The sequence below is a fragment of the Taeniopygia guttata genome, chromosome W, assembly GCF_048771995.1.
Source record: "Taeniopygia guttata chromosome W, bTaeGut7.mat, whole genome shotgun sequence".
In the NCBI taxonomy this organism is placed as follows: Eukaryota; Metazoa; Chordata; class Aves; order Passeriformes; family Estrildidae; genus Taeniopygia; species Taeniopygia guttata.
The window spans coordinates 31957096-31980662 of NC_133064.1; the positions used below are offsets into that span (position 1 = coordinate 31957096).

Below are 23567 nucleotides of genomic sequence, written 5' to 3' on the forward strand. Positions count from 1 at the left end.
GACAGTGCTACTAAAAACTCACAAACCTGATAGGACAAGATTAGTCACATGGTTGGCAATGATTAAGGATTGAGATTTTGTAACCAACTGAAAATATATCTAAAAGTGAGATAGAAAGAAAGAAAGAAAGAAAGAAAGAAAGAAAGAAAGAAAGAAAGAAAGAAAGAAAGAAAGAAAGAAAGAAAGAAAGAAGAAAAATGAATTAAAAAAAATTTTGAATAATACACACCAGGGTCTTATAAACTGCTGTAGCATGGGGGCCACCTCTTGAGGACAAACGTAACCAAGACGACCAATTGTTATTGCTAAGGTAATGCAATCACGGTTATACACCACCAAACGCCAACCAAGACATGAGCAAATGAGGGGGGGGGGGGAGAAAAAATAAAGAAAAAACAACAAATAACTCAGAAACAGAAGCCAACAGAATCCGTATATGATAGTAAACATAAGATTTCACCACTGCTGTTTATTACAACCCCCTGAATAGGAGGCAGCAACATATATGGTATAGTCTCCAGGGTAAAAGAAAAATTAAAGAGGTAAATGAGAGAACACCAAAAAACACAATTTGAAATACAAAGGCTTTCTGATGTAAATAGTCATTCTGCTCTCTTCAGAATCACCTCTTACAGTAAATTTACCTACTATACACTTCAAATTTTTTAATAAAAAGTACTATTATGGATACTATTGATAGAAAGGAATTAACCATTTTCAGTTTTAGTATCAAGTAGTCCTAAATATTTTATTTTTTCAATATTTAGAATTCAAGATTTTAATAGGACTACTATCAGTAAAAATACATTTATAAACACTTTTACATGGAATACATTGTGGTCTATCTAATAAACACTAAATAGATTAAACACTCTCAGAGAGACCCAAATATTTGCTTTCTTCATAATCTTGTAGAAAAATTGAAGTGGTTGCTAGCTCATAGCAAGTGACTGGATAAAATTATTTTTTTTAATCCAAATATTTTTCCTGTTTAGAAAAACTTCCTCATAAAAGTTGTATAATTGGCTTCTGATACAAAAGCATAAAGAAAAAAAAAAAAGTAAAACTGCTTCTCTGAATGATTAGGTATTGTGGTCCTTTGTTCTGAGGGCCAGACTGAAGATAATATCATCATGCAAGTGTGTTTTAATGGTGTTTGCTCAACTCACAAAAGATTAATCTTCAGAAAAAAGAGAAGGTGGGAAATAATGTATCAGGATTACTTGAAGCAAAATACATGAATAATACTAAAATCCAGCAGATTTATATGAAGCAAAGAAACCTATGTTCAAGGGACATACTATGCAACACTAATTAACAGGCATTTGTGAACAGTTTCATGAAACATGCAATAAAGCAGATGATGCTTTCTCCAGTAAAAATTTAGTGTAGAATACACTAGCAGTTTTAAATGTACCCATTCCATGAAAGCTACATCTCACTGGCAATGTACTATTTTGCCCATACATTGATTTCAAATTTTCAGCAGATCTAACATAAAACTGCATTTGAAGAGATACTTTAAAATAAAAGTGCACTTTTAAGTTTTATCTGTAAATTCTCACAGCTAGAGTCTGTATGAGGAATAGTAATTTCTGTCAAAGTGTAACTTTTTGGCATGTACTCATTATTTTCTATGCAACTATTTTACTTAAGCTGATCTCATATGTTTCCATAACAGAAGTGCTTTCATAACTCATTACATAACAACCTACAGTAGAAAACATTAATACTTTTGCGCATACCAATGGCATGTACACAATATCCCACAACAAACCTATCATACCTATCATTACACCACACTCAACATTTATTTACAGTTTTTAATCTGCATTTAAAGTAACTATTAAGATACTAAAAAAAAAAAAATCAGTGTTTGGATGCCTAAAAAATTCTCTACCAGTGATGGAAGTAAACTTTTAGGTACTGGATGTTTCTCAGATACAGATATTACATATCCATCAATGCAGACAAAGGGGGTTGGGAGCAAGGGGTAAGAAAATTTATATTGCTATACTATTCCATGGTGCATTTCATAACAAGCAATTAGCATGAAAATTATATTTTCAAAAAGCAGTACCTATAATATGCCAGACAACTAGGCAATTTTTCCTTCAAGTTCACCTTCCATACTAAATGAGGGGATGGGGTGTGGAGAAGACTGAAGGAAAAATATGCATACTTAGCTCAAGCCCAAATACTGAATTTGCAACAATTTCAATTATGTTCAGTATAATGACTAATCTATCATTTTTCTTACAAGATAGTTTTCAAACAGAAAAAAAATCAAAAGATTCTCAAATAGTAAAATAGTAAACCTGAAACCTGTTAAATTATTAATAAAGTTTTGCTGAAGTATGGAAGGTGCTCCTCATACCAGAACATGCCCTCTATAAATGCAAAAAAACTAAGCCTCAGAAATTTCAGTTCAATAAGGCATTTGGGGACTGCTTCCAATTTGGAAGGCAAAGCAGCTGGTCAGCACATAGAAACATACATGCCACTGTTAAGACTTCTTTTCAGAAATTTGTTATTAAGTGACCAGGTAATATAAATTATACATAATTTCAGTTATGTTGTGGTAAAACTGCTATCACAGATCTAGATTTTGTGCATATTACTACAAATTAATGTTTTAAAAAAAAGTACATGAATGTAAATTCAAAGAGTTCATTATTTGTTATATATATGCCAATTACATTTGTTTCAAACACTAGACATATACATACAGTACACATGAAAAGACATGCATATATTAAAATCAGTGTAAAGCCACTAAGTCTTTAAGTGTTACTGCATACATCTGTCATATTGTATGCATAAATAAAATTGGAAGAATACTTAAATAGATGGTAAATAAATATAAAATGCTATAAAGGTGAGAAAGCAATAACTTTAATAATCTAGATATATGATAGATGCTTTTCTGCAAGACTGAGACTTTTAAGAGTTTTTCTAAAACAGTTTTTTTGCTTATAAAAGCCAAATATATAGCAATAAAATAAGTTCTGTTCAATTTTTTTAAATCATTGTAGAAAAAAAATTAATTCCCTTAACCATAAATGATTCAGTTTTTGGATACCTGTGTTCTCTAACAAAGTCTTTGGTGTGTTGGGTCTGTTAATTATTTCTACAAGCTGGTGCAACACCATTGGAATATAATGCTGCATCTCCATACCTGAAACAGCAAAAAAAAAAAAAAAATTCAGAAGAAAATGACCATTAATATATATAATCTATTTAGATCTGGTACATTGAACTTACCGTCAAAGACAAGAATGTAAAACTGAATTTAAAATTTTAACATGAAAGCATCACTAGAAATAAAAACAATCCACAACCCAAACAAAGCATTCTAAATATGCAAATATTCAAAGAAAAAAAAATCTTACCCATTTGGATGGAGATTTCTCCAATGGCCCAGGTGGCATTGTTACACACAGAAATGAATTCAGGGTTTAGGTTTGTTCCCAAAATAGGCATGAAATCAGCTAGAAAGAACATTTTAAAATCTCATCATACAATACAAGTACCCATCTTGTTCTATTACTGTAAGATCACAAGGAGAGGGAGTTAAAAAAATCATATAAGTCTATTTAAATTCTTGTAAAGCATTACACTTGAATTAACAAGAGCTGTATTTTTGCTATATATCAGATTAATCTGGATGATACAACCTAAGCAGATCAATGCAAATCCTTTCAAACTATGATTTAAAAATATTTCTAATAGATTTTACATTGATGTAACTCTAGAAACCTTTTTTATCCCCTTCCCGGTAATAAGGAAAGAAAAGCACATCTGGATAGCCATGTATTCAGCTTTGCTAAAAAAAAAAAATTACCAAACACCTCTCCCCAAAACAAACACCCCCTTCAGCAACAAAAACAAAAAAACACCAAACACAACACCAAGCCCCCCAAAAAAACCCCAACAGCCAACAACAATGAAACCTAGAAAGCAAATCTCAGCTTTGATTAAAATGATAGATGTTATAATCTATCTTTGTGACTAATATTTCACTAAAATTAAAATTCCAAACCTATCCAAGTATTCATAGATTGTAGTAGAGCAAAAAACCTACAAAGCAACTGTTCTAATTGAAGTCTAAGTACATCTGTTTTTCTGTATTCCAGCAAAACAGAAAGCATGTTACATTATAAAAATCAAGCAACAAAATGAATTTTTGCACTGTCTACAAAAAGAACAACACATCTTAAAACATACAGTTTAAAGGAGAAGACTACAGGCCCTTGCTGATAAAGGAAAACTAAAATCTACACTATGACAAGGTAACCCACAGAAAAGGGAACTTAACAATGGCTAAACCAGCCTCCTATCAGTTTGTAAACCAAATTAATTATTTAATATGTAAAAGAAACATACCGATGCAAGGCTTAACATGCTGAAAACACGCCTTTGTCAGATCACCTAACAATGCGAAAGAACTCTGCCGCACCTCAGGCATTTTATCCTAAAGAGAGGAAGAAAAAAAACCTGCCAATTCTAGAAGTGTTTCTGATTCTCTTTAGAAAGAAAATTCTTGGATTAAACAGATTACTCATCTCACCTGCATACATTGGTACATTAGTGTCAGGATATTGCTGCAAGCCACTAGCTGTTCAATGTTGCCTCCAAGTCCTTCAGCTAAACCACTGAGTAAATCAAGAGCTACAATCATGAAATCTTTATCTGGAGCCTCATATTGGTCTGGCTGAGCATTGTGCAACTGCAACAAATAATTATGCATTTTCAAAATGAGTATTAGATTTTCTCAGGGGCATGCATAAAAGTAAAAACAAACAAGTTTCAGAACTGCAGCTTCATTTAAATATTCAGTAATTAATACTACAAATCTCCCTGCAAACCCCTAACTCTACATAGTTAATACATTGGTTTAAGGAGATATTCTGAAAACATTGGAATAGCAATAGAAAAATACCATGGCTTGTGCAAGAGTCTTCTGCACCAGATTTACACAACGCTGGTACACAGGCTCACAGTACGGAAGAAATCCAGATTGCAAGGCAGTAGCAACTGATGACAGGCACTGGAATAAAATAAAGAAGGAAAAAAAAAGTGAGAGAGACACTCACTTTCTTCACCTCCCCCAAGTACCCTTTACTTGTGTGTAGTAAATTAAAAGCATTTTAAGTATACCCACAAGTAACTGTTTAAGTAAAAATAACCTGGAAAGGTAGTACTGATTAGCTGAGCCAAGGCAACCATCAGCTAATTGTTATTCTCTCCTATGTATGTCAGTTGAGAAAATTTCTCAGGAGCAGCATCTTCTTCAAGGTGCCAAGACAGTTCATATGAAGACAATTACTATAATTCAGATAGCATTTACACTAAACTTCACTATGCTGACAATGTACAAGCCCTATCATTACCCAAGAGTTATGAAACTAATTTCTCTAGAAGTGTTTTCCTGCTTCACACTTGGAAAGTACAGAGAACAGACTACATTGTCTAGTTCATACCTTCAGCCTGTTGGTAATTTTTTTAATGAAGGGACGAAGGGAAAGCAGGGAGACAAGACAAGAAGAACAGAGATGGAACAATTTTTTAAAAACAAAGAAAATCCCAAAGAAAACACCCAAGAATAGCAGGGAAAAAATAATTCTAAAAGATTTCTGATAAACTTAATAACATTTCCTCAGTTAAAAGAATTTCTCACTATTGTAATAATATTTTCTCCATAGTGGGAAATACCTAACACTGACAGCATTTATAGTCGCACTTCCTAGTAGGAACATCCTTAGTAAAAGAGGCAATTCTCAAAAGACACTTATTCAAATTTTAACATTCACCTCCAATAAAGGGAAGAGATCTTTATCTTCATCCTTCAACATGTTCCACTTCTGGATTAATGGAGGCATTAGCATCTGAATATATTCCTGTTTAAGATGAAAATGCATCAGCTACTGAAGCACTCAATTGCATACTAGTTTATTTCAAAGCTAGAAAATTTATATATTCTACATTTTCAGGAGAAAAAAATTATATACTGTAATTCAACCATTGTTGAAATATATAGAAGTAGTTGAATATTAGAACTTAAATTTTATGTCTTAAGATTTTTTGCTGAGGCACATAAGTACCTTTGCAAAACAAATCTTTTCCTCCAGGTTTGGCTTCAGTCTAGCAACTTTTAATAGCTGCCTGGGTTGTTACATATCTATAGGATTGACTCAGGGGCTACAGAAAATGCTTTTACCAGCAATACAATCTGGCTGTGCATCTGCCACCTGCTTTTCTCAATCATCTTCCATTGCCCAGATGCTACAACTCTATCCCCAGAAGTTCCTGAAACCTCTTCCTCATTCAATTACTCATCCATGAAGAAAGTAATTTTCTATCCCTCCAGAAATGCACACTTACCAATTCTGTATAAAATGTTGCATCTTCTCGACCACTGCTGTCACAGTCACAAGGACATTAAGCAAGGCATCCCTGTAGTACTGTTGCTCCCAGAAAGTATCCAAAGAGACAACAGATGCTGCCAACTAATGCTATGTCCAAAGATACAATATTTTAAGTGACTGAAGAAAGTCCCACCATTATCAGGAGCTCCCATTTAGCTTCCTCCTGGTGGTGTCAAAAGTCAAGCTGGCCAGGGCCAGAGAAAAATTGGAAAATATGTCCTTTGATAGTGTTGAGTCTTGAATGGCAAATAAAATGCCATGGCAACAACCCAAATTGTTTTATTCTAGTTTGTCTATGTCATGTGAAGCACTATAGAGAAATAAACCAAATTTCAACAGTATGCATGTGACATGTATGTATATCCTATTAATGAACATGTATACTACAAAAACCCCACTACACTTGCCTGTGCTCTCTGTGCTTTACTCAAAGGATTCTGTTTTTAGATATAAAATGCACATCTATCCTGCTCTTGAAAAAAGCAATCTCTAATGATGATGTGCTTTGATGCATTGGAAAGACACTCAGAGCAGTTTAGCTGTACTGAAAGTGGTTACAAACAACAAAAAAGTAATTAGAAATTAGCACACACATTCTACAAATTTCTTTAAAATCCCATTTCATATCTATATATATCTATATATATCTCCTTTGAGCTGAAAAATTCTGAGAGTAAGAAAAAAAAGTCACAAAAATAAGAAGTACATTTTGCAAGCCACCAAACACGATTATTTATTCAAAATGGGAAATATTTGTGTAGTGTGAAAGTTACATACAATCTATGTATATTACATGTAAATATTTATTATTGAATCCAGATTTTTTGTTTAAAAACATATAAAGCACACTACAAAAGCCACTCAACCAGTTTTTCAATATATGATGAGTGTTTCTATAGAACATAAGGTATACTCACAGGTTTATTTAGATGATGTCCTACAGAATCTGCTAGAGTTCCTATAGCATCATAAAGAATGAGCAGGTTTTTATGCTGGTATTTACTAAATGCGAAGACCAAAGTATCAAGTATATATGCAAGATAAGGAACAAGCTCTGTACAAGCCTCCTCTTCTAGAGTAGCAAAGGCACTGAATGACAAAAAAACCCACCCCAAATAGGTCAGTCAGTATCTTGTAAAAAACAAAACAAGACCACCCCAAAATGCCCTACACTACCCATTCCTGTTTAAACATAGAACTGTATTTAGTCTTTAAATTCATCCAAGGTATGTTTTCACAATGGTATTATTGAGACAAACTCAATCTATTTTGACTGAACACAAAGATTCAGCTCTTAAACTGTGATGAGCAAAATTTAAAAATATTCTGTTAAATACCATTTATGCATATGTTACAGATAGAATCCTGCTTTATGAAGAAACTTTCTCGGCAGTCTGCTGTGTACTCCTGCCCTACACAAACTGATATGTAAAAGCTGTATTTGCTGAGCTTCCTGCACAAGTGGTATACCCATTCCATTAATGGTGTGTCCATTCTTTTTTTTTTTTTTATTTTAATATCGGCAGACAAGGGACAGAAGGGAATCTTACCTCCAAGGATCTCCTTTCAAGAGAAAGGGAATATCCCTTGAAATAGTTGTAACCCAGACTTTTTGGTAATTCTGAGCTAAATATAAACATTGCTAATGCAATGATAGTATAGTTTTCCCATATTGACCTTGCTCATAGGCCCATAAAAGCCAGATTCCTGGTCAATGAAATTTCAAATATTGAAAATAAACGGGTGTGACATACAGATAATTTCTTTTACAGCAATTTTTTACAGTTTAGTTTGCTTTTCATATATTCTAAAAACAAACTGGACAAGAGAAAGACAAATTATCTGGTTTTGTTTTACCACAACTCAGTTGTGATGATTTCAGAAGAAGCCGAACCCACCCCAATTTAAAAGGAAAAAAAAAATACATTAGGAGCTAGAAACGGAGTTATAGAATAATCAATTGAGGCATTAAAATATTTTCCCATGAAAAAGCAGTGTAATGGATAGTTCTTTTTTTTAAGCTTTGGCTCACCTGCAGGCAGCTTCTTGTACTCTCTTGTTGCTGTCTAGAATGCGCTTTAGCAACTCGGTCATTAATGGCTTCAAGTATGTGTCTGGGGGTTGACTAACTACCCAGTGTGCATAGCGACTAAGAGTCCAGCAAGTGATGGAGCGCACAAGAGCCTTTTTATTAGAGAGGCACTGAATAAGGTGAGGGATCAGCTCAGGAAGATATGGAATCATACCCTGCATGCAGCCTAGAAGGAAAAATATAGCTATTACAGTATGAGAATTAGAAAACATAATAGAGCTTTTTGTTATTTCCTAGAAGGGATAGATCTTCTTCCTCTATCATGTAGCAATACATTTTACCAATATACAAAGCAAGTCTACCTAATTTATGTTAAGTCCTAAAATGAAACTACATCATAAACAGTAATTAAAATCCTCAATAGAATTTACATTCATTCCAACTACATTTCTACTTTAATGCTTCCCCAATCTCCATAAATTATGCTTAATTAAAGGGAGTATAGCAAGAACATCCAAATAAAATTGTTTTACAAAGCTTGGAAGTCTTATGCCAGTCTACTCAGCGTGACCAAGACAACAAGCAGAGAAAGATTAGGCCTTGATAACTAATCATCATATCATTAAAAAAGATTTCTTAAAAAATTTAATTTTCTTCTTGTTTTCTCCCAATATAACACAAATACTGACCAACAATAAAAGCTGCACACTTTGAATCAGCAAGGGAAGTAATACACTGAGATTTGCAAGAAGTACTTTTACCTTGCTTGACTTGAAATCAAAACCAACAGAAATACTTTCTAGCAACAAAGAAAACATATGTTCACTAGGCACTGTTGGAAAAGATAGATAATCCAGGCATGGACTCAAACATATTCCTTCAATTTCCAAACTGGACAGAGATTATGGAAATACAGGCAAAAAGCCAAGAGTGTAAGTAAATACAATTAATTGGAAGTTAACACATTTAAATCAGACAGCCATCCCCAAAAAGCAGCTCAGGGCACTGAAGTCATGGGACTTGTATTTTCCATTTCTGAAAACACTGAATGAAATGTAAATTTTCCTGTTGTATCAAATCAAGGTAGTATTTCATGAGAGACCAAAAAATATATGTTACAGAGTTAAGAAGGGGAGGAATAAAAGAAATTATCTAAGTTATTGAAGCCTCCAAAAAATGCACAGATTTGAAAATGAAAAATTAAACAAGTAACTGCAGTCATCAACCAGTAGATGTAGAGATTAATCACTTAAAAAAAAACCCCAACAAAACAACAAAAAAAAACAGCTAAGGATGTATAGTTGCTTGCACAAGTAAATTCATCTAGAAGGAATCCCAGAACTGCTTTAGAACCAATAAAAATTCAGTAACCTGATATGCACTGTTGCCTTACCTTCAGCAATTGCTCCAAGAACAAGGATACCAGATTCTTTAACTACCCATTCAGGATGGAAAAGCAATTCCTTCAAAAGGGGCAAGATGTGTGGCAGAAGTTCATCACGAAATACATTAGCCAGGACATCTAGAGCAGCAGCAGAACATTTCCCTGAGGGAAATTGACAATGTTAATCTTCTTATTATACAAAAAGTTGTAGTTAAACAGTATGATCCTCGTTTTAACTTTGAGCTGCCAGTGATGCCTTTTGTCTTTCATATTTTTCAGATTTTGTACTGCCTTAGTGTATAACTCTGAACTTCATATTAAGTGTTAGCAAGTTCTCTTCACAGTTTAGTTAAACAAAACAATCCTTTTCCAGCATGAAAACCAAGGACACTGTTGCAGCTTCAGGTGCAAAAAGCATAAACCAATGGTGAATTGAAGAGAGCAAAGCAGGAGGATGTGACTTCATAACCTGAAGCTGTAATTGGACAATTAACCCAAATATAAATGAACCAAAATTTATAAAAGTGTGAAAGCTAGTGACTGGTTGTCCCTCTTGTGACCATCTTGGGTCCATCTTGGGTGCAGCCCTGGCCAGGCTCCTGTACTGCCCAAGGTGTATCCATTAAGGCCTTTTAATAAATACCTACTTTATTCTTTAACTCTGCCTAGCCTCTGTTCTAGGTCAGCCTCTTTAGGCATCACCAAGGTATCAGGAGGAAAGATACTTTAATTTCATTACAATACAGGGATCCACTGTGCTCTGGTACAAAGCCAAAGCTTTTAGAGAGCCATTTTTGCAGCATTTTTATAGCCACTAAAAGGACTTGTACACTAGGGATATTAAAACACTCAGTGACAGGTGATATACTTTGGACCTGATTAGCATAAGAGATTTTGATAATCAAGATGCCTTGGCAAGAACAAACAGAGTAAGAAGATTGAATCGAGTTCTACAAACAAGAGATGTTGCAAAATGTATAAGTTTGTTTATGTGATGATTAGCCCAATCATTGTAGTAAAAAATTACTAGCCTTCCTAGAATAGTATATAAGCATATGCAGTCCACAATAAATTCGGATTCTGACCACCATCACTCAGTCTCCCCGCCTCTCTCCATCACCAATAGACAGGAACCACACCATTATATTGCAACATTATATACACTACATAATTTCAGGATGGTGTAACAAAACAAAAGAGGGAAGGTCTGTGACATGAATGCAACATACCAAAGAAATTAAGGAGAAATAGCCAAAAAATACTAGCAAGTGATTAAAAAGAAAATGTTCAAACATGACCTATGTCTCAAAGCAAAAAGAAGTCAAAATCATCAATCTCTAGAGACTGAAAGAAATTTACTGACTTTTGCTCTGAGCTAACTCCTAATTCTGTGATGCATCTATACAAAGAGCACTACTTTGAAATTTGTTTGAAAGTTTTTAAACTCATATTTTAGCACACAGAAGCTCATAAAACAAGAGCTTCAAAACACGATTCAAAAATAATTTCTCTGTTTTTTTGCTGTGGGGCTGACATGTCTAGAAAAATAATGCTAAGAGGATTTATAAGGAATGCTCGTATTACAGAATTTATACTGTATTTTTTTTCCAGCTTATTATGATCTCAGTTCCTTGATTCAACTGAAACAAAAGTATAAACAAAACAGGTAATCAGGCAAAATATACATAGCAAATGTAACATGCAAAATTCCTAAACTGGATCTAAACTGGTAGTGGGCCCAAGCAAGACACAGACAGTTTTTCACTTGGGAGGTAGCAACTACTAGAATAGATAATAAATACAAAATTTTTTCTACTCTGCTTCTAGATGATGTCCAACAGGTTTGAATAAAACCAAACATGAGCCCTCAACTCAGAGCAGATCTCCACTAAAAAACAATAATAAACACCACAGACCAGCACCTGCTGCTTCAGTTTAGACTGTTTCAGCTTTCTACTAGAGGAAAAAAATGTGGACTCTCATATTTAGTTATCAGGTCTAATTAGTAACCAATGCTGCTGTGTCAGGCTGTGCTGACATTTCCTCTCTGTTCAAATTGGAAGTCAAATATAGAACAGTGGATAAGAAATAGGGCATACAATTCTGAAATTCAGATAATCCAAATTCTGTCAAGTACAGATAACATACATCAAAACAGATTTTTTAACTGTTCTCCTCTCTCTCTTTCCTAGAGAGCTTTTCTTCCTCATCTTCTTAACCAAAACTGTGGACCACAGAGCAGTCTCTGTCATTTCAGTTATGTTTTCCAGGAAATATTGATTTAATTCTGCAATCTCTACACACAGTGGCTACAAGAATAGCATTATGAATTTAAAACTATAAAAAAGATACTTTACAAAGGAAAATATATTTGTGCTTTTTGTCTTCTAAATAATAAAAATAATAATAATAATAATAATAATAATAATAATAATAATAATAATAACAGTATTAGTAGTATTTTAAAATTTACATATGTCTCAAAATTGTTTGATCCATAAGCTTCAAGGCACATTCATCTGTACTACATCTGAACTACTGGTAATAGTGGTTAGTAGTAGCATGTAGGAGGAAGAAAAAAATCAAACACATAGAGGGAAGACTGAACTAAAAGAAAGCATTTTTAAGTTAAGAACAATGTGTAAGATTGTATTGGATCTGGCTAAGCTGGAGTTCATTTCCACATAGCAGCCCTCACAGCGCTGTGCTTTGCATTTGGAGCTTGTAAAGTGTTGTTTACATACCAGTGTTTTGGTTACTGCTGAGCAATGCTGGCATAGCATCAACATTGTTTCAACATTCCACCCCCCATCAGTAGGGTAGGGATGGGCAAGATCCTGGGAGGGGATACAGCCAGGCCAGCTGACCCAAACTGACCAAAGGGATATTCCATACCATATGATGTCAGCTCGGATATAAAAGTTAAGGGAGGGAGGAGGAAAGGGATGGCATTCATTATTTATAATGTTTGCCTTCTGGAGCAACCCCTACGAGTGCTGAAGCCCTGCTTCTGGGAAGGTGCTGAACATCGCTCACTGATGGGAAGAAGGAAATAAACCTATTTTGTGTTCCTCTTTCTTTGTGTGCACATTAACTTTCACTTTTGCTTTAGTAAACTGCCTTAGCTCAACCTACTAGTTGTTTTCCATCTTATTTTCTCTCCCCGTCCAGATGGGAAAGGGAGTGATAGAGTGGCTTAGCAGGCACCTGGCATCCAGCCAAGGTCAACTCACCACAGATTTTTACTAAAGTAAACAGTAATACATGTTTTTTTATTACCTTGTAGAATTAAAATTCAAAATCCAAAGCTTCTGTTGAATGGCATCTAGTAGATGTTTGCAGCTCTATTGGCCATATTCAAAATAAGTTTAGAGGTGGTAAGATTTTTCCATACTTATATAGCCAAAACATCACCTGAAAGACTCCCCCCTCTGCCCAAAACACCAATTATATCAGCAGATAGTTCATTTTGCATTCAAAAGCAAAGCCTCAGTATTCCTATACAAAAACTCCTCTGTTTACTGTGGTTCTTGTATTATGCAAGTAGCTATATTTTAAAACATTTTACACATTACTTTGACATACTTAAATTCCAGTCAGAAATAGTATCATCATCATCAAGATCATTGTCGTCATCGTCATCATCATCATCATCTTCAATATGATCTTCATGTGGCTGAGCTACTGTCCGTGAACGATGAAAACGAGGTCTTATGTCCTGCTCACTATCTGGAATAGCTTCATCTTCTTCAACATCTCCCTGTCAAAAAATGTTTTATCAGATAAACCAGTGCAACAATATTACTCAAGGAAGTTAAGAATTTAGTGCAAATTTTAGTTCAATATTTTATAAACATGTGAAAAATTCACATCCCACTTGTGCTGCCTAGCTAACTAAAAATGCCATTGTTCCTGCATTGTGATACAGTATTTACCAGAAAAATTTGGAGAAAACAGAAGCAACAGAGGTAATCTCACAGAAAAGCACAAAGTACTCTTCTTATTAAGAAATTACTCTTGATGGGATGGAATTAGAAAGAAGAAGAGATAGAGAAATTCAAGTACACAGACACATTCTAAAATATTGTGATGGAAAAAGCTGCGTAGTTCAAGCTAGAAGGGCATTAAAATTAATTCTGATAATTTCTTTATAGGCTGCTTTGCTGCAGTAATTAATGGGTAAAAGTATCCCAGCTCTGCCAAAATTAGGTGGGAGAGGAGCAAAGCAGGAAAACCCACAATTATTTTCCAACAAACATGGCAGCAGTCACATTCAGTTTTTGGAACAGCACACCTTGCCTCAGAAAGCTAAATCTCCATTGAACAGATGGCAGACCAGATCTGATCTATCAGCTCAACCATTCTGATTTACAAGTCAGAAGCTAACCAGATATTCTTACTGAGTATAAAAGAAAGGAATGCTTACCTTTAACAGAATAATATCAATCTCTGAATATTTCATACCATTTACCAGCACAGGTATCAGTCTACAAAGAAATATTGATACATGTCAAGAAGGAAGACCCTGGTAACTACAGGCCTGTCAGTTGCACTTCAGCACCTGGTAAAATTATGGGGACATTTATTCTGGGACTTATTGAAAAACACTTGAGAGACAATGCAGTCATTGGTCACAGCCAGCACGGGTTCACGAGAGGGAAGTCCTGCTTAATCAACTTACTTTCCTTTTACAAGGACACCCATCTAGCTGACAAAGGGACACCAGTAGATGTGAGGATTTTTGGATTTTAGCAAAGCTTTAATACTGTTTCTCACAGTATCCTTCTGCACAAAATGTCCAGCACACAGCTAGAAAGGTTTATAATAGACTGAGTGAACAACTGGCTGACAGGTCAGGCTCAAAGGGTTATAGTAAATGGGGTCACATCAGACTGGCAACTGGTTATCCGTAGATTCTCCAGGGTTCAATTTTAGGGGCAGTACTCTTTAATGTTTTTATAAATTATCTGGAAGCAGGAATCAAATGTACATTAAGTAAGTTTGCTGATGATACTAGAGTAGGAGGAGCTGTGGACTCCCTGGAGGCAGAAGCACTCTGCAGAGACAGACAAATAAGAGGGCTGGGCAATCACCAACCATATGGAGTTTCAAAAAGAAAAGTGCTGGGTTCTGCACCTGGGATGGGGCAACCCTGGATGTACAGACAAACAGGAGAACAAGAGGCTGGAGAGCAGTACTACAGAAAGGGACCTGGGGGTCCTGGTCAATGGGTAGTTGAATGTGAGTCAGCAGTGCCCTGGCAGTCAGGAGGGCCAACCGTATCCTGGGATGCATGAGGCACAGCATTGCCAGCCAGGCAAGGGAGGGGATTGTTCCAGTCTGCTCTGCACTGGTGTGGCCTCACCTCGAGTGCTGTGTGCAGTTTTGGGCACCACAATATAAGAAAGATATAAAGCTATTAGAGAGTCTCCAAAGAAGACGGTGAAGGGTCTCAAGGGCAAGACTTATGAGGAGTGGCTGAGGTCACTTGGTCTGTTCAGCCTGGAGAAGAGAAGGCTCAGGGGTGACCTCATTGCAATCTACAACTTCCTCAAGGAGGCCAGCGGAGGGGGAGGTGCTGATCTCCTCTGCCTATCGACCAGTGACAGAACCTGAGGGTATGGAATGAAGCCACATCAGGGCAAGTTCAGACAGGACATTAGGAAAAGGTCAAGTCACTGGAACAGGCTCACTAGAGAAGTGGTCATGGCACCAAGCCTGACAAATGTTCAAGGAGCATCTGGACAACACTCTTAGTCATATGATTTAGTGTTAGATAGTCCTGCAAGCAGCAGGGAGTTGGACTTGATGATTCTTATGGGTACCTTCCAACTTAAGAGATTCCATGATTCTATGTCAAAATAACACATAAATAAAGCAAGCTGGTTTTCAGTTAGCTGGTCCATAATTTTGGCTGTAACCACACTCCCCCCCCCCCCCAACAACAACAAAATAAAACCAAATAAAAAAAACCCAGATAAAAACTCATCCTGATAACAAGTCAGCACCTTAACCATACTCCATTTCATGAGGTTCATTAATACTTTGTAATCTGAAAAAGTGTTAATTTCGAACTAGATGTAGCCAGATGGCACAACTGAATTTTACATTTTAAAAATAGAATATTCTTCCACATGATGAAATCTCTTTTGAAGTACCTTTCAGAAATTAAGTCAAAAGCTTTTCAGTAAGAATTCACACTTCCAAAATATGCTTGATAAACAAGTTATTACATTGTCTCTCCTGTATACCATTTGTCACTTTACTCACCCGTGGCTGAAAACTCTACCTCGCTACTCTTAAGGATGGAAGTCTAACTACATCAAGCCCTCTTTTCCTTTTGTGATTACTTCAAGTATAACTCCTTAAGACAAGTCCCTGACATTGCAGAGATCTTGACATTAGTCGTCATTAGTCTTTATTAGAACTTTATTTAGTTATTAAACTGGTTATGGCCATGGGTCTCCAATGGTAATGATATATGGCAAAAAAAAAAAAAAAAGGACTAGGGAAAAAAAAAGTCAAATATTTCACATATAAACACATTCACTACAAAAGTTAATCTGTAAAAATAAATATATGTATTACATGCCAAATCAAGTGAATACTGAAATCACCATGGACTGACCAAGCAACAGCAACAGACTCAGTCTCTCTATATTCTGCAGATGAGGAGTATTGTTTCTGAAGGTATTCAGGCCAGCAATAATAGTCATGCATCTCAATGGCAATATGAACAAAACAAAAATTTCCCTCAAATGACATTAACATGTGTATAGGCACAGTGGCAAGAGGCAACCACACCACTGCTCTGTGGAGCAAGAGAGATTGATTTTTGTCATGGGAGTATTGTGGTGGTGCGTCCCCCCCATCCTCGGGCTTGCCCTATGACCTCAGAAACTCCAGACAAATCTTGACTGAATCAGCTGAGTGGTGAAGCATCCCTTGATCATACCACTTGGGCACTGAAGCGTCTCTGACTGTGCCAGGAGCTCTTGCATGATATAGGTGGGAACAACACTGACCATGACAGGAGCATCATCTACTTGACCAAAGTGAAGAACAAGGATATGCAGTTATCCTTGTTAGCCTTGGTAAATAATTTACCTGATTCATAGCCCAAGTGAAGTGGTACCATTGTTACAAAACCTTTTTAAAATTAATCACAGCCCAAGTGGAACGGCACTATTGTTACTGAAATTCCTAGGAAAAAAGTCCAGTAGTTACCAACTTGGGTCAGTGAGGCCCTTTGAGATCTCTTGGACTGCAGTGGGCTGAGTCAGCACCTCCCTCTGAGTGGGGCCTCTCAGAGCTCACACACCCTCAAGTTTGTGATACTCAAAGGACCATCACTGACAATGAAGCCTAGGCTGATATTTCCCCCCCATCTCCATGCTCCTCCAGCTACAACCCTTGCCTGTTGGGAAATGCAAAGGAAATTGACGTGAGTATTTCACTGAACCTGAGGGGAGTCTTTAATAGGTACATTTACACACGTAAAAATAGGTGTAGACATGGGTTTACCTGTGCGTGTGTGAATTGATTATGGTATGAATGTTTTTATAGTGAATCTATAATTAAGTCACTGTTATAACTGTAATAAATCCTACTGAATAACTTTTTAAATGTTAAATTAGTCAATTATTGAGTGCTGCTAAAGTCTTCTGCACCATTATCTTTTGTATCCATATCCTTTGCACCCTTACTCTGTTTTGCATTCCATGTCTCCATGCAAATCATTCTAAATTGATTCAAATCTAATTTTCCTATGTAGTAATAGAGTGAGCCTTGCCATCAAACTCTGTAAAGTCACACTTTCACAAATATATATTAAAACTTGCTTTTTGCCAGTACCTTTGATGGTGACTCTGAGAAGTTGAAACCACTTGTTCGCAACAATTACCTTCTGAACTTTCAATGAAAGAACAGTAAGTATTCAGATTAACACCCATTACTTGGCATTTCTGCAGCATACTTCATTAAGTATGCAGGAGGTATGTATTTTATAAAAAACCTACAGGAGCAAAATGGAACAAGATATTAAACAGGTTTCTAGAAGATCTTGTCCCACTTAATCTAATATAAAAAAGATCTAAAGTTATAATCAAGTATTGTGAAATTTATATAGCTCCCCAATCAAAAAAACTCTCCAATAAACAAGTTGCTTTCAACAAAAATGACATTGAAAGATAAGAGATATGTAATGTTACTCTTATCTGTTTTACTAGAAATTTAAAAGCTTCTTAAAAAAAAAACCAAAAACCAAGGATGAAGCTGTTGTAATGTCAATGTTCATGTAGGACAGAAGAGGTTTGCAATTTATACTGAGAAGGTGACTAGTATTAATATGTGTCTTGGGAAGGAGGTAGGTAGAATCAAGAACTGTACTATCATTCTTTTGTATTTTAAGCTATAAGAGTAGGATTTAAGTAAAAACATTTTAAAATTCAAAACTGATTTCTCATAAGATTGGTTCTTCTGTTTTCAATTCCTATTCCTGTACTGCTACAGCAGCTGCTTTAATCTCAATTCTGATTTCTAAATGCTTATGAAAACTGAAATTTGGAAAGTCTCTCCCTTTTTTGAAAAATTGCTTTACATCTAAAATGGTAATTTTTGCTGGAAATAATGCATCTCTTCTCTCCACACTTTCACTGGAAGAGCAGAATCACAGACAGAACTGCTTTAGTGTTTTCAAAAACCTTCCATGCATATATCAACATTTGGGTCTTCATTTACTGGGAACACTGAAGAATTGGTTTCCTATTGAAAAAGTCTTTAGTCTGGAAATAAGTTATTAGCACTGTTGAAGACATGCAGATGTTTAAATCTCAAGAATGGGTGTTCAATTCCCATTCAATCAGGGATCTACATTTTAAGGTTTATGATAATTTTTGAAACTTACAAAACAGTTTTTGAAGCTTAAACACTACTGTCAGTCTGAAGAAGAATGAAAAACACATTATACAAGCTTTCAACCTTAAATTGCCCTGGCAATTGATATGAAATTCATTCCTAAATCTAAATGATCTTGTAATTTTGTTATGTCTTCATAAAGATGGGGAACCCCTGTCATGACTATGCACACAGAGGCATTGCACAGAAATGCTCACAATAGCAGTTGTCAAGAAAACATGTTCATGGTACACCAGATATTATAGCTAATGTCATATGGAGATATTTGTTTAAGGTTAAGCACATGTTAGTATACCTTCGCCTCCATCTGATACTTAACAGGATGTTAAGCTTGAGATAAAGCACCAGTGACACAGTTTAGGTTGCCTCGGGAACCAAGTCTGAAATCCTCAAAAGTCTTTTCAGTGACCTCTGTGATACAGCCATTTTTAATATGTACAAGAACTAGCTAGAAGAAACTCCTCCCAAGCATACAGCAAGCTAGATACAGTCTCCAAAAGAGTAACCAGGAAAAAGTTAACTGAAGTTTAAGGATGACTATTTAAAAATAACTAGTTCTAATTCTTAATACTTACTTAGCAAGATGCCGACATAATACATCTTTACAAATTGGCTGTTCAGCCAAAGTCAGCCAAAACTCACAAGCCTCCAAAGCAACATTTTCATCTTGGTCCTGCGTCCTTTGAAGCATATACTAGACAAAAAAAAAAACAAAACAAAAAAAAAAAACAAAAAAAAAAAACACAATCTTGTATAAGTTTTAAGTGAAGAAGCTATCGACATTGCAAAGTGTGTTTGCAAAAATAAACTATGCTTCCAGAGTAATTTTGTTTCTTTGGGGCAATGGGAAGAAACAGATATAAAAGACTACTTAAGGCTATAGTGAGAATAAGCTGAGACTTATTTCTCAGTGATAGATGATTGAGATTCTACGTTTTTTCCCAGTTTAAGTGAGAACATTATTACCAAGAATCTATAGACAGAGACCCAAGACAAAAAACAGTTTCCTGAGAATAGTGAGGGGATTTAAAAATTATTTTCCCACTCCCCCCTTCTCCTTTTGAATAAGAGTACAATTACACACTTAGTGAGGTGGAAATACTTTTTATATCCAGTACCATAAAAAAGCCTCTCTTTCAAATATTGATTACCTGACAGGATGCAATTAAGTAGAACTCATAACAGGGAAAAAAAAGTCTCACTTTCTCCAAGTATGAACGGTAATTCAGAGATTCAGTGCCAAATCTTTAAGCTTGCTCTTAAAATTTAAACCCCCTTAAACAAAAAATAATCAAATACCTGCATAAGCAGAAAGGCTTAATATACCATGGCTACATCAGTTTCTTGTACATGACTTCCAAAGCAATTTAGAGAAAGTGCTTGCAACTTCCAAAACAGTAATTTCTGCATTCTTCCATGCCAGCTCTTATTTATGAAACAGTTGATCTTTCCACTCATTTTAGAAGCCTCATGGAAGTCCATGCAGCTACCTTTCATCACACATTGATTTAAAATGAAGAAAATAAATTCTCCTTCAGAATACCATTTTGTTCTCAAAATTAAATAGAATGGGGCAACCTATATTATCCTTATGTATTTCAGGGATGCAAGATTTGCAACAAACATATCCCTTTCTACAGAACTGCATTCTTACAGGGCTGCATCCAAAACAGCATGGGCAGAAGGTGAAGAGAGGGGTTTCTCCCCTTCTATTCTGCTCTCCTGAGACCCCACCTGAAGAACTGTGTCCAGCACTGGAGTCCCAACACAAGAAAGATGTGGACCTGTTGGAGCAAGACCAGGGGAGGCCACAAAGATGCTCAGAGGGCTGGAGCTCCTCTTCTATAAAGACAGGCATAAAGAGTTGGGGCTATTCAAACTGGAGAAGTGAAGGATTCAAGATCTTCTAGCACCTTCCAGGACTTAAAGGGGCTCCAAGAGAGCTGGAGAAGGACTTTTTACAAGGTCATAGAATTATAGAAACAAGAGGAATGGTATTATGCTGAAGGAGGGTAGGTTTAGATTAGATATTTGGAAGAAATTCTTTACTGTGAGGGTGGTGAGGCCCCGGCACATGTTGCCCAGATAGGTTATGGACTCCTCTCCCCATTTCTGGCAGTGTTCAAGACCAGTCTGGACGGGGCTCCAAGTAACCTGGTCTAGCAGAAGGTGTTCTTGCCCATGTGGGGGAGGTTGGAACTAGATGATTTTTAAGGTCCTTTCCAGTCCAAACCATTCTGTGATTCTATGAAATGCACTAAATTGCAAGTGTTTCCTAAAAGGTCATTATTGTGATTAAGAACTGATGGCAACAAAAACACTGCTCTATTCTGAGTTATGAAGAGATTACAGCTTGGAAAATTTGAAAAACGTCGTATCCATTTGTCTGTAAACTGCACACTGATTCTCCCCCCGCTTTACCCTCTTTTTCTTGCTGGGCCTAGTTTAAAGTTACAGGTCCCATTTCCAAGCAAGAGAACAGATGATGAGGATACCAGCATCATAAAGTCACCCCAGGACACCATTGCAAGCAAGGTTAATTAATACAACTGAAGTGATTTGGCATTTTCCCCCAGAGGCCTTGAAAATCAACACTTTTGTTGTATTCAGTTATTCATCACAAAGACAAAACCAGAATGACAAAAAGTAATGTCTGTTTGAAGGTTCTTCTCACACTGTCATTTCGTCTTTAAGCACATTTTATAATATATGCTCCATGAAGTTAGCAGTAGATTGAAAAGGCTACTTGCACGCAGTGGTATAACAGCCATATACACAGCCTAGAAATCATAGAATGGTTTGGGTTGGAAAGGATCATAAAGATTATCCAGTTCCAACCCACCTCCATGGACAGAAACACCTTTCACTAGACCAGGTTGCTCAAAGCCCCATCTAACCTAGTCTTGAACACTTCCAGGGATGGGGCAGCCACAACATTGCTGGGCAACATGTGCCAGGGCCTCGCCACTCTCACAGGGAAGAATTTCTCCCTAATATCCAATCTAACCCTCTTCTCTGTACAGTACATGCTCAAAAAACCCACTGAAATTGAAAATCAACCACCCCTGTTTCTCCAGGAACTTGGTAAAACAGTTAATATTAAACTTGTCTAGTTTAAAAGCATGACACTGGCCAAGACCTGTCTTAAAATCACTACCAAATTATTAATATTCTTAACTATTTTAAAAGTAATTCTCCATAAGCATAAAAAACCCTATCATGTGGATATCAGTTTCTCTCTTTTTAAGAATTCCTTCAGTTAGAGCAGCCACTATTAGAAGCATTCAGCTTGGAGGTATTCAAGATTCAAAAGGGCAAAACCAGACTTATTTGAATTAAAAATAGTCAGTTCTCAGATATTACACTGTCACATATCAATATGCATGTATACAGAACTGGGCAAATCAGTAACAGTACACAGTAGTCCCAAAACTGCAGAGGAAGGGGAGGAAGTTTGATTTTGATAAAAAATTCACTACTGCTGTCTTTTGTAGAGAAGATGCCCAGTAATAGTTTTCCCAAAAAAAGAAGGGATACAATGAGAATACAATCTTGGATCTTCTGGTTGCTGACATAATTTCTACCTGCAAAATCCAGAAGTTCCTTACTGATTTGTTTGCTGACAACCCCGGGTTGTGTGATGCGGTCGACACACTGGAGGGAAGGAATGGCATCCAGAGGGACCTGTACAGGTTTGAGAGGTGGGTCTGTGTGAACCTCATAAAGTTCAACAAGGCCAAGTGAAAGGTCCTGCACCTGGTTGAGGCAACCCCAAACACAAGTACAGGCTGGGCAGGGAATGCACTGAGAGCAACCCTGCTGAGAAGGACTTGGGAACAGTAGTTGACAAGAAGCTCAACATGAGCTAGCAATCTACACTCGCAGCCCAGAAGCCAACTGTGTCCTGGTCTGCATCCAAAGCAGTGTGGGCAGCAGGTCAAGAGGGGTGAATTCTCCTCCTCTACTCAACTCTTTTGAGACCCCCACCTGCATTACTGCATACAGTTCTGGAGCCCCAAACATAAGGAGGATGTGGAGCTGCTGGAGCAAGTCCAGCAGAGGCCACGAAGATGCTCAGAGGGCTGAAGCACCTCTGCCATGAAGACAGACTGAGACAGTTGGGAGTGTTCAGTCTGTTTCCAGTTCAGAAACCTGTTCAGAAAAGAAAGCAGATTGTAGAGCACCTTCCAGTAATGGAAGAGGGGTTGGAACTTTAAGGTTCCTTCCAACCCAAACCATTCTAGGATTCTGTGACTGCAGGAGGGTGAAGAGTCAGAGAAGTTATCACTTGTTGACAATATAATCTCCAAAACTTTATTGTCTCTCTCTCCAAAAAAAACCCCAAGTCAGACCAAACAAAAGAAAAAAAATCTATCTCAAGTACCAACAATGCCTACTTGTCCTGTGTTAGATGAGAAGATGTGTGCCAGGCTTGGTGTCATGGAATTCCAGACAACACTAGACAGATGCTACAAGTCACTTCAATTTTATGCCTCTCTAATGCCTTGGTCCAGAAGCAAGAAAAAAAACAAAACAAAAAATCTGCTTCATATTGTCTGGACTTGGCACTTGCAGAATTTGACACTGGGTTATGACCCATTTGGTCTTATATGTACATGAGAAAGATTCTGATCTTTGTTATATTTCCAGTCTAGCAAGTAGTGCATGTAAAGGCTATCTAGAAACTGCCAGTACTTCCCAGAAACATGGAAATTACAACTCAGTTGAGAAAACAAGTACCAGTTGATTGGTCTTCTGATAGGCAAGTCTGCACTAATCTAGAATAATCAAGGAACTATCCAAAGAC

At 36.4% G+C, this 23567-nt stretch overlaps 1 protein-coding gene across 5 annotated transcripts in view; it reads right to left on the minus strand.

Moving 5' to 3' along the window:
- LOC116806923 (transportin-1) overlaps window positions 1-23567 on the minus strand; it is a 149197-nt gene that overhangs the window by 21090 nt on the left and 104540 nt on the right. For 3 of the 5 annotated variants that reach the window (XR_012053305.1, XM_032744741.3, XM_072922980.1), the window contains exons 10-22: window positions 19336-19454; window positions 14271-14331; window positions 13430-13604; window positions 9854-10006; window positions 8461-8686; window positions 7346-7517; window positions 5814-5900; window positions 4943-5050; window positions 4571-4729; window positions 4387-4474; window positions 3393-3491; window positions 3083-3178; window positions 230-305 (exon numbers count right to left, since the gene is read on the minus strand). Coding sequence is in view for 2 of the 5 variants with exons in the window: in XM_032744741.3 (XP_032600632.1) it covers window positions 230-305; window positions 3083-3178; window positions 3393-3491; window positions 4387-4474; window positions 4571-4729; window positions 4943-5050; window positions 5814-5900; window positions 7346-7517; window positions 8461-8686; window positions 9854-10006; window positions 13430-13604; window positions 14271-14331; window positions 19336-19454 (1619 nt within the window). In the remaining 3 variants the exon portion in view is untranslated. Of the gene's footprint in view, window positions 1-26; window positions 100-229; window positions 306-3082; window positions 3179-3392; window positions 3492-4386; window positions 4475-4570; window positions 4730-4942; window positions 5051-5813; window positions 5901-7345; window positions 7518-8460; window positions 8687-9853; window positions 10007-13429; window positions 13605-14270; window positions 14332-19335; window positions 19455-23567 lie in introns of all 5 variants that reach the window. The other 2 variants (XR_012053306.1, XR_012053307.1) reach the window with 2 other exon arrangements.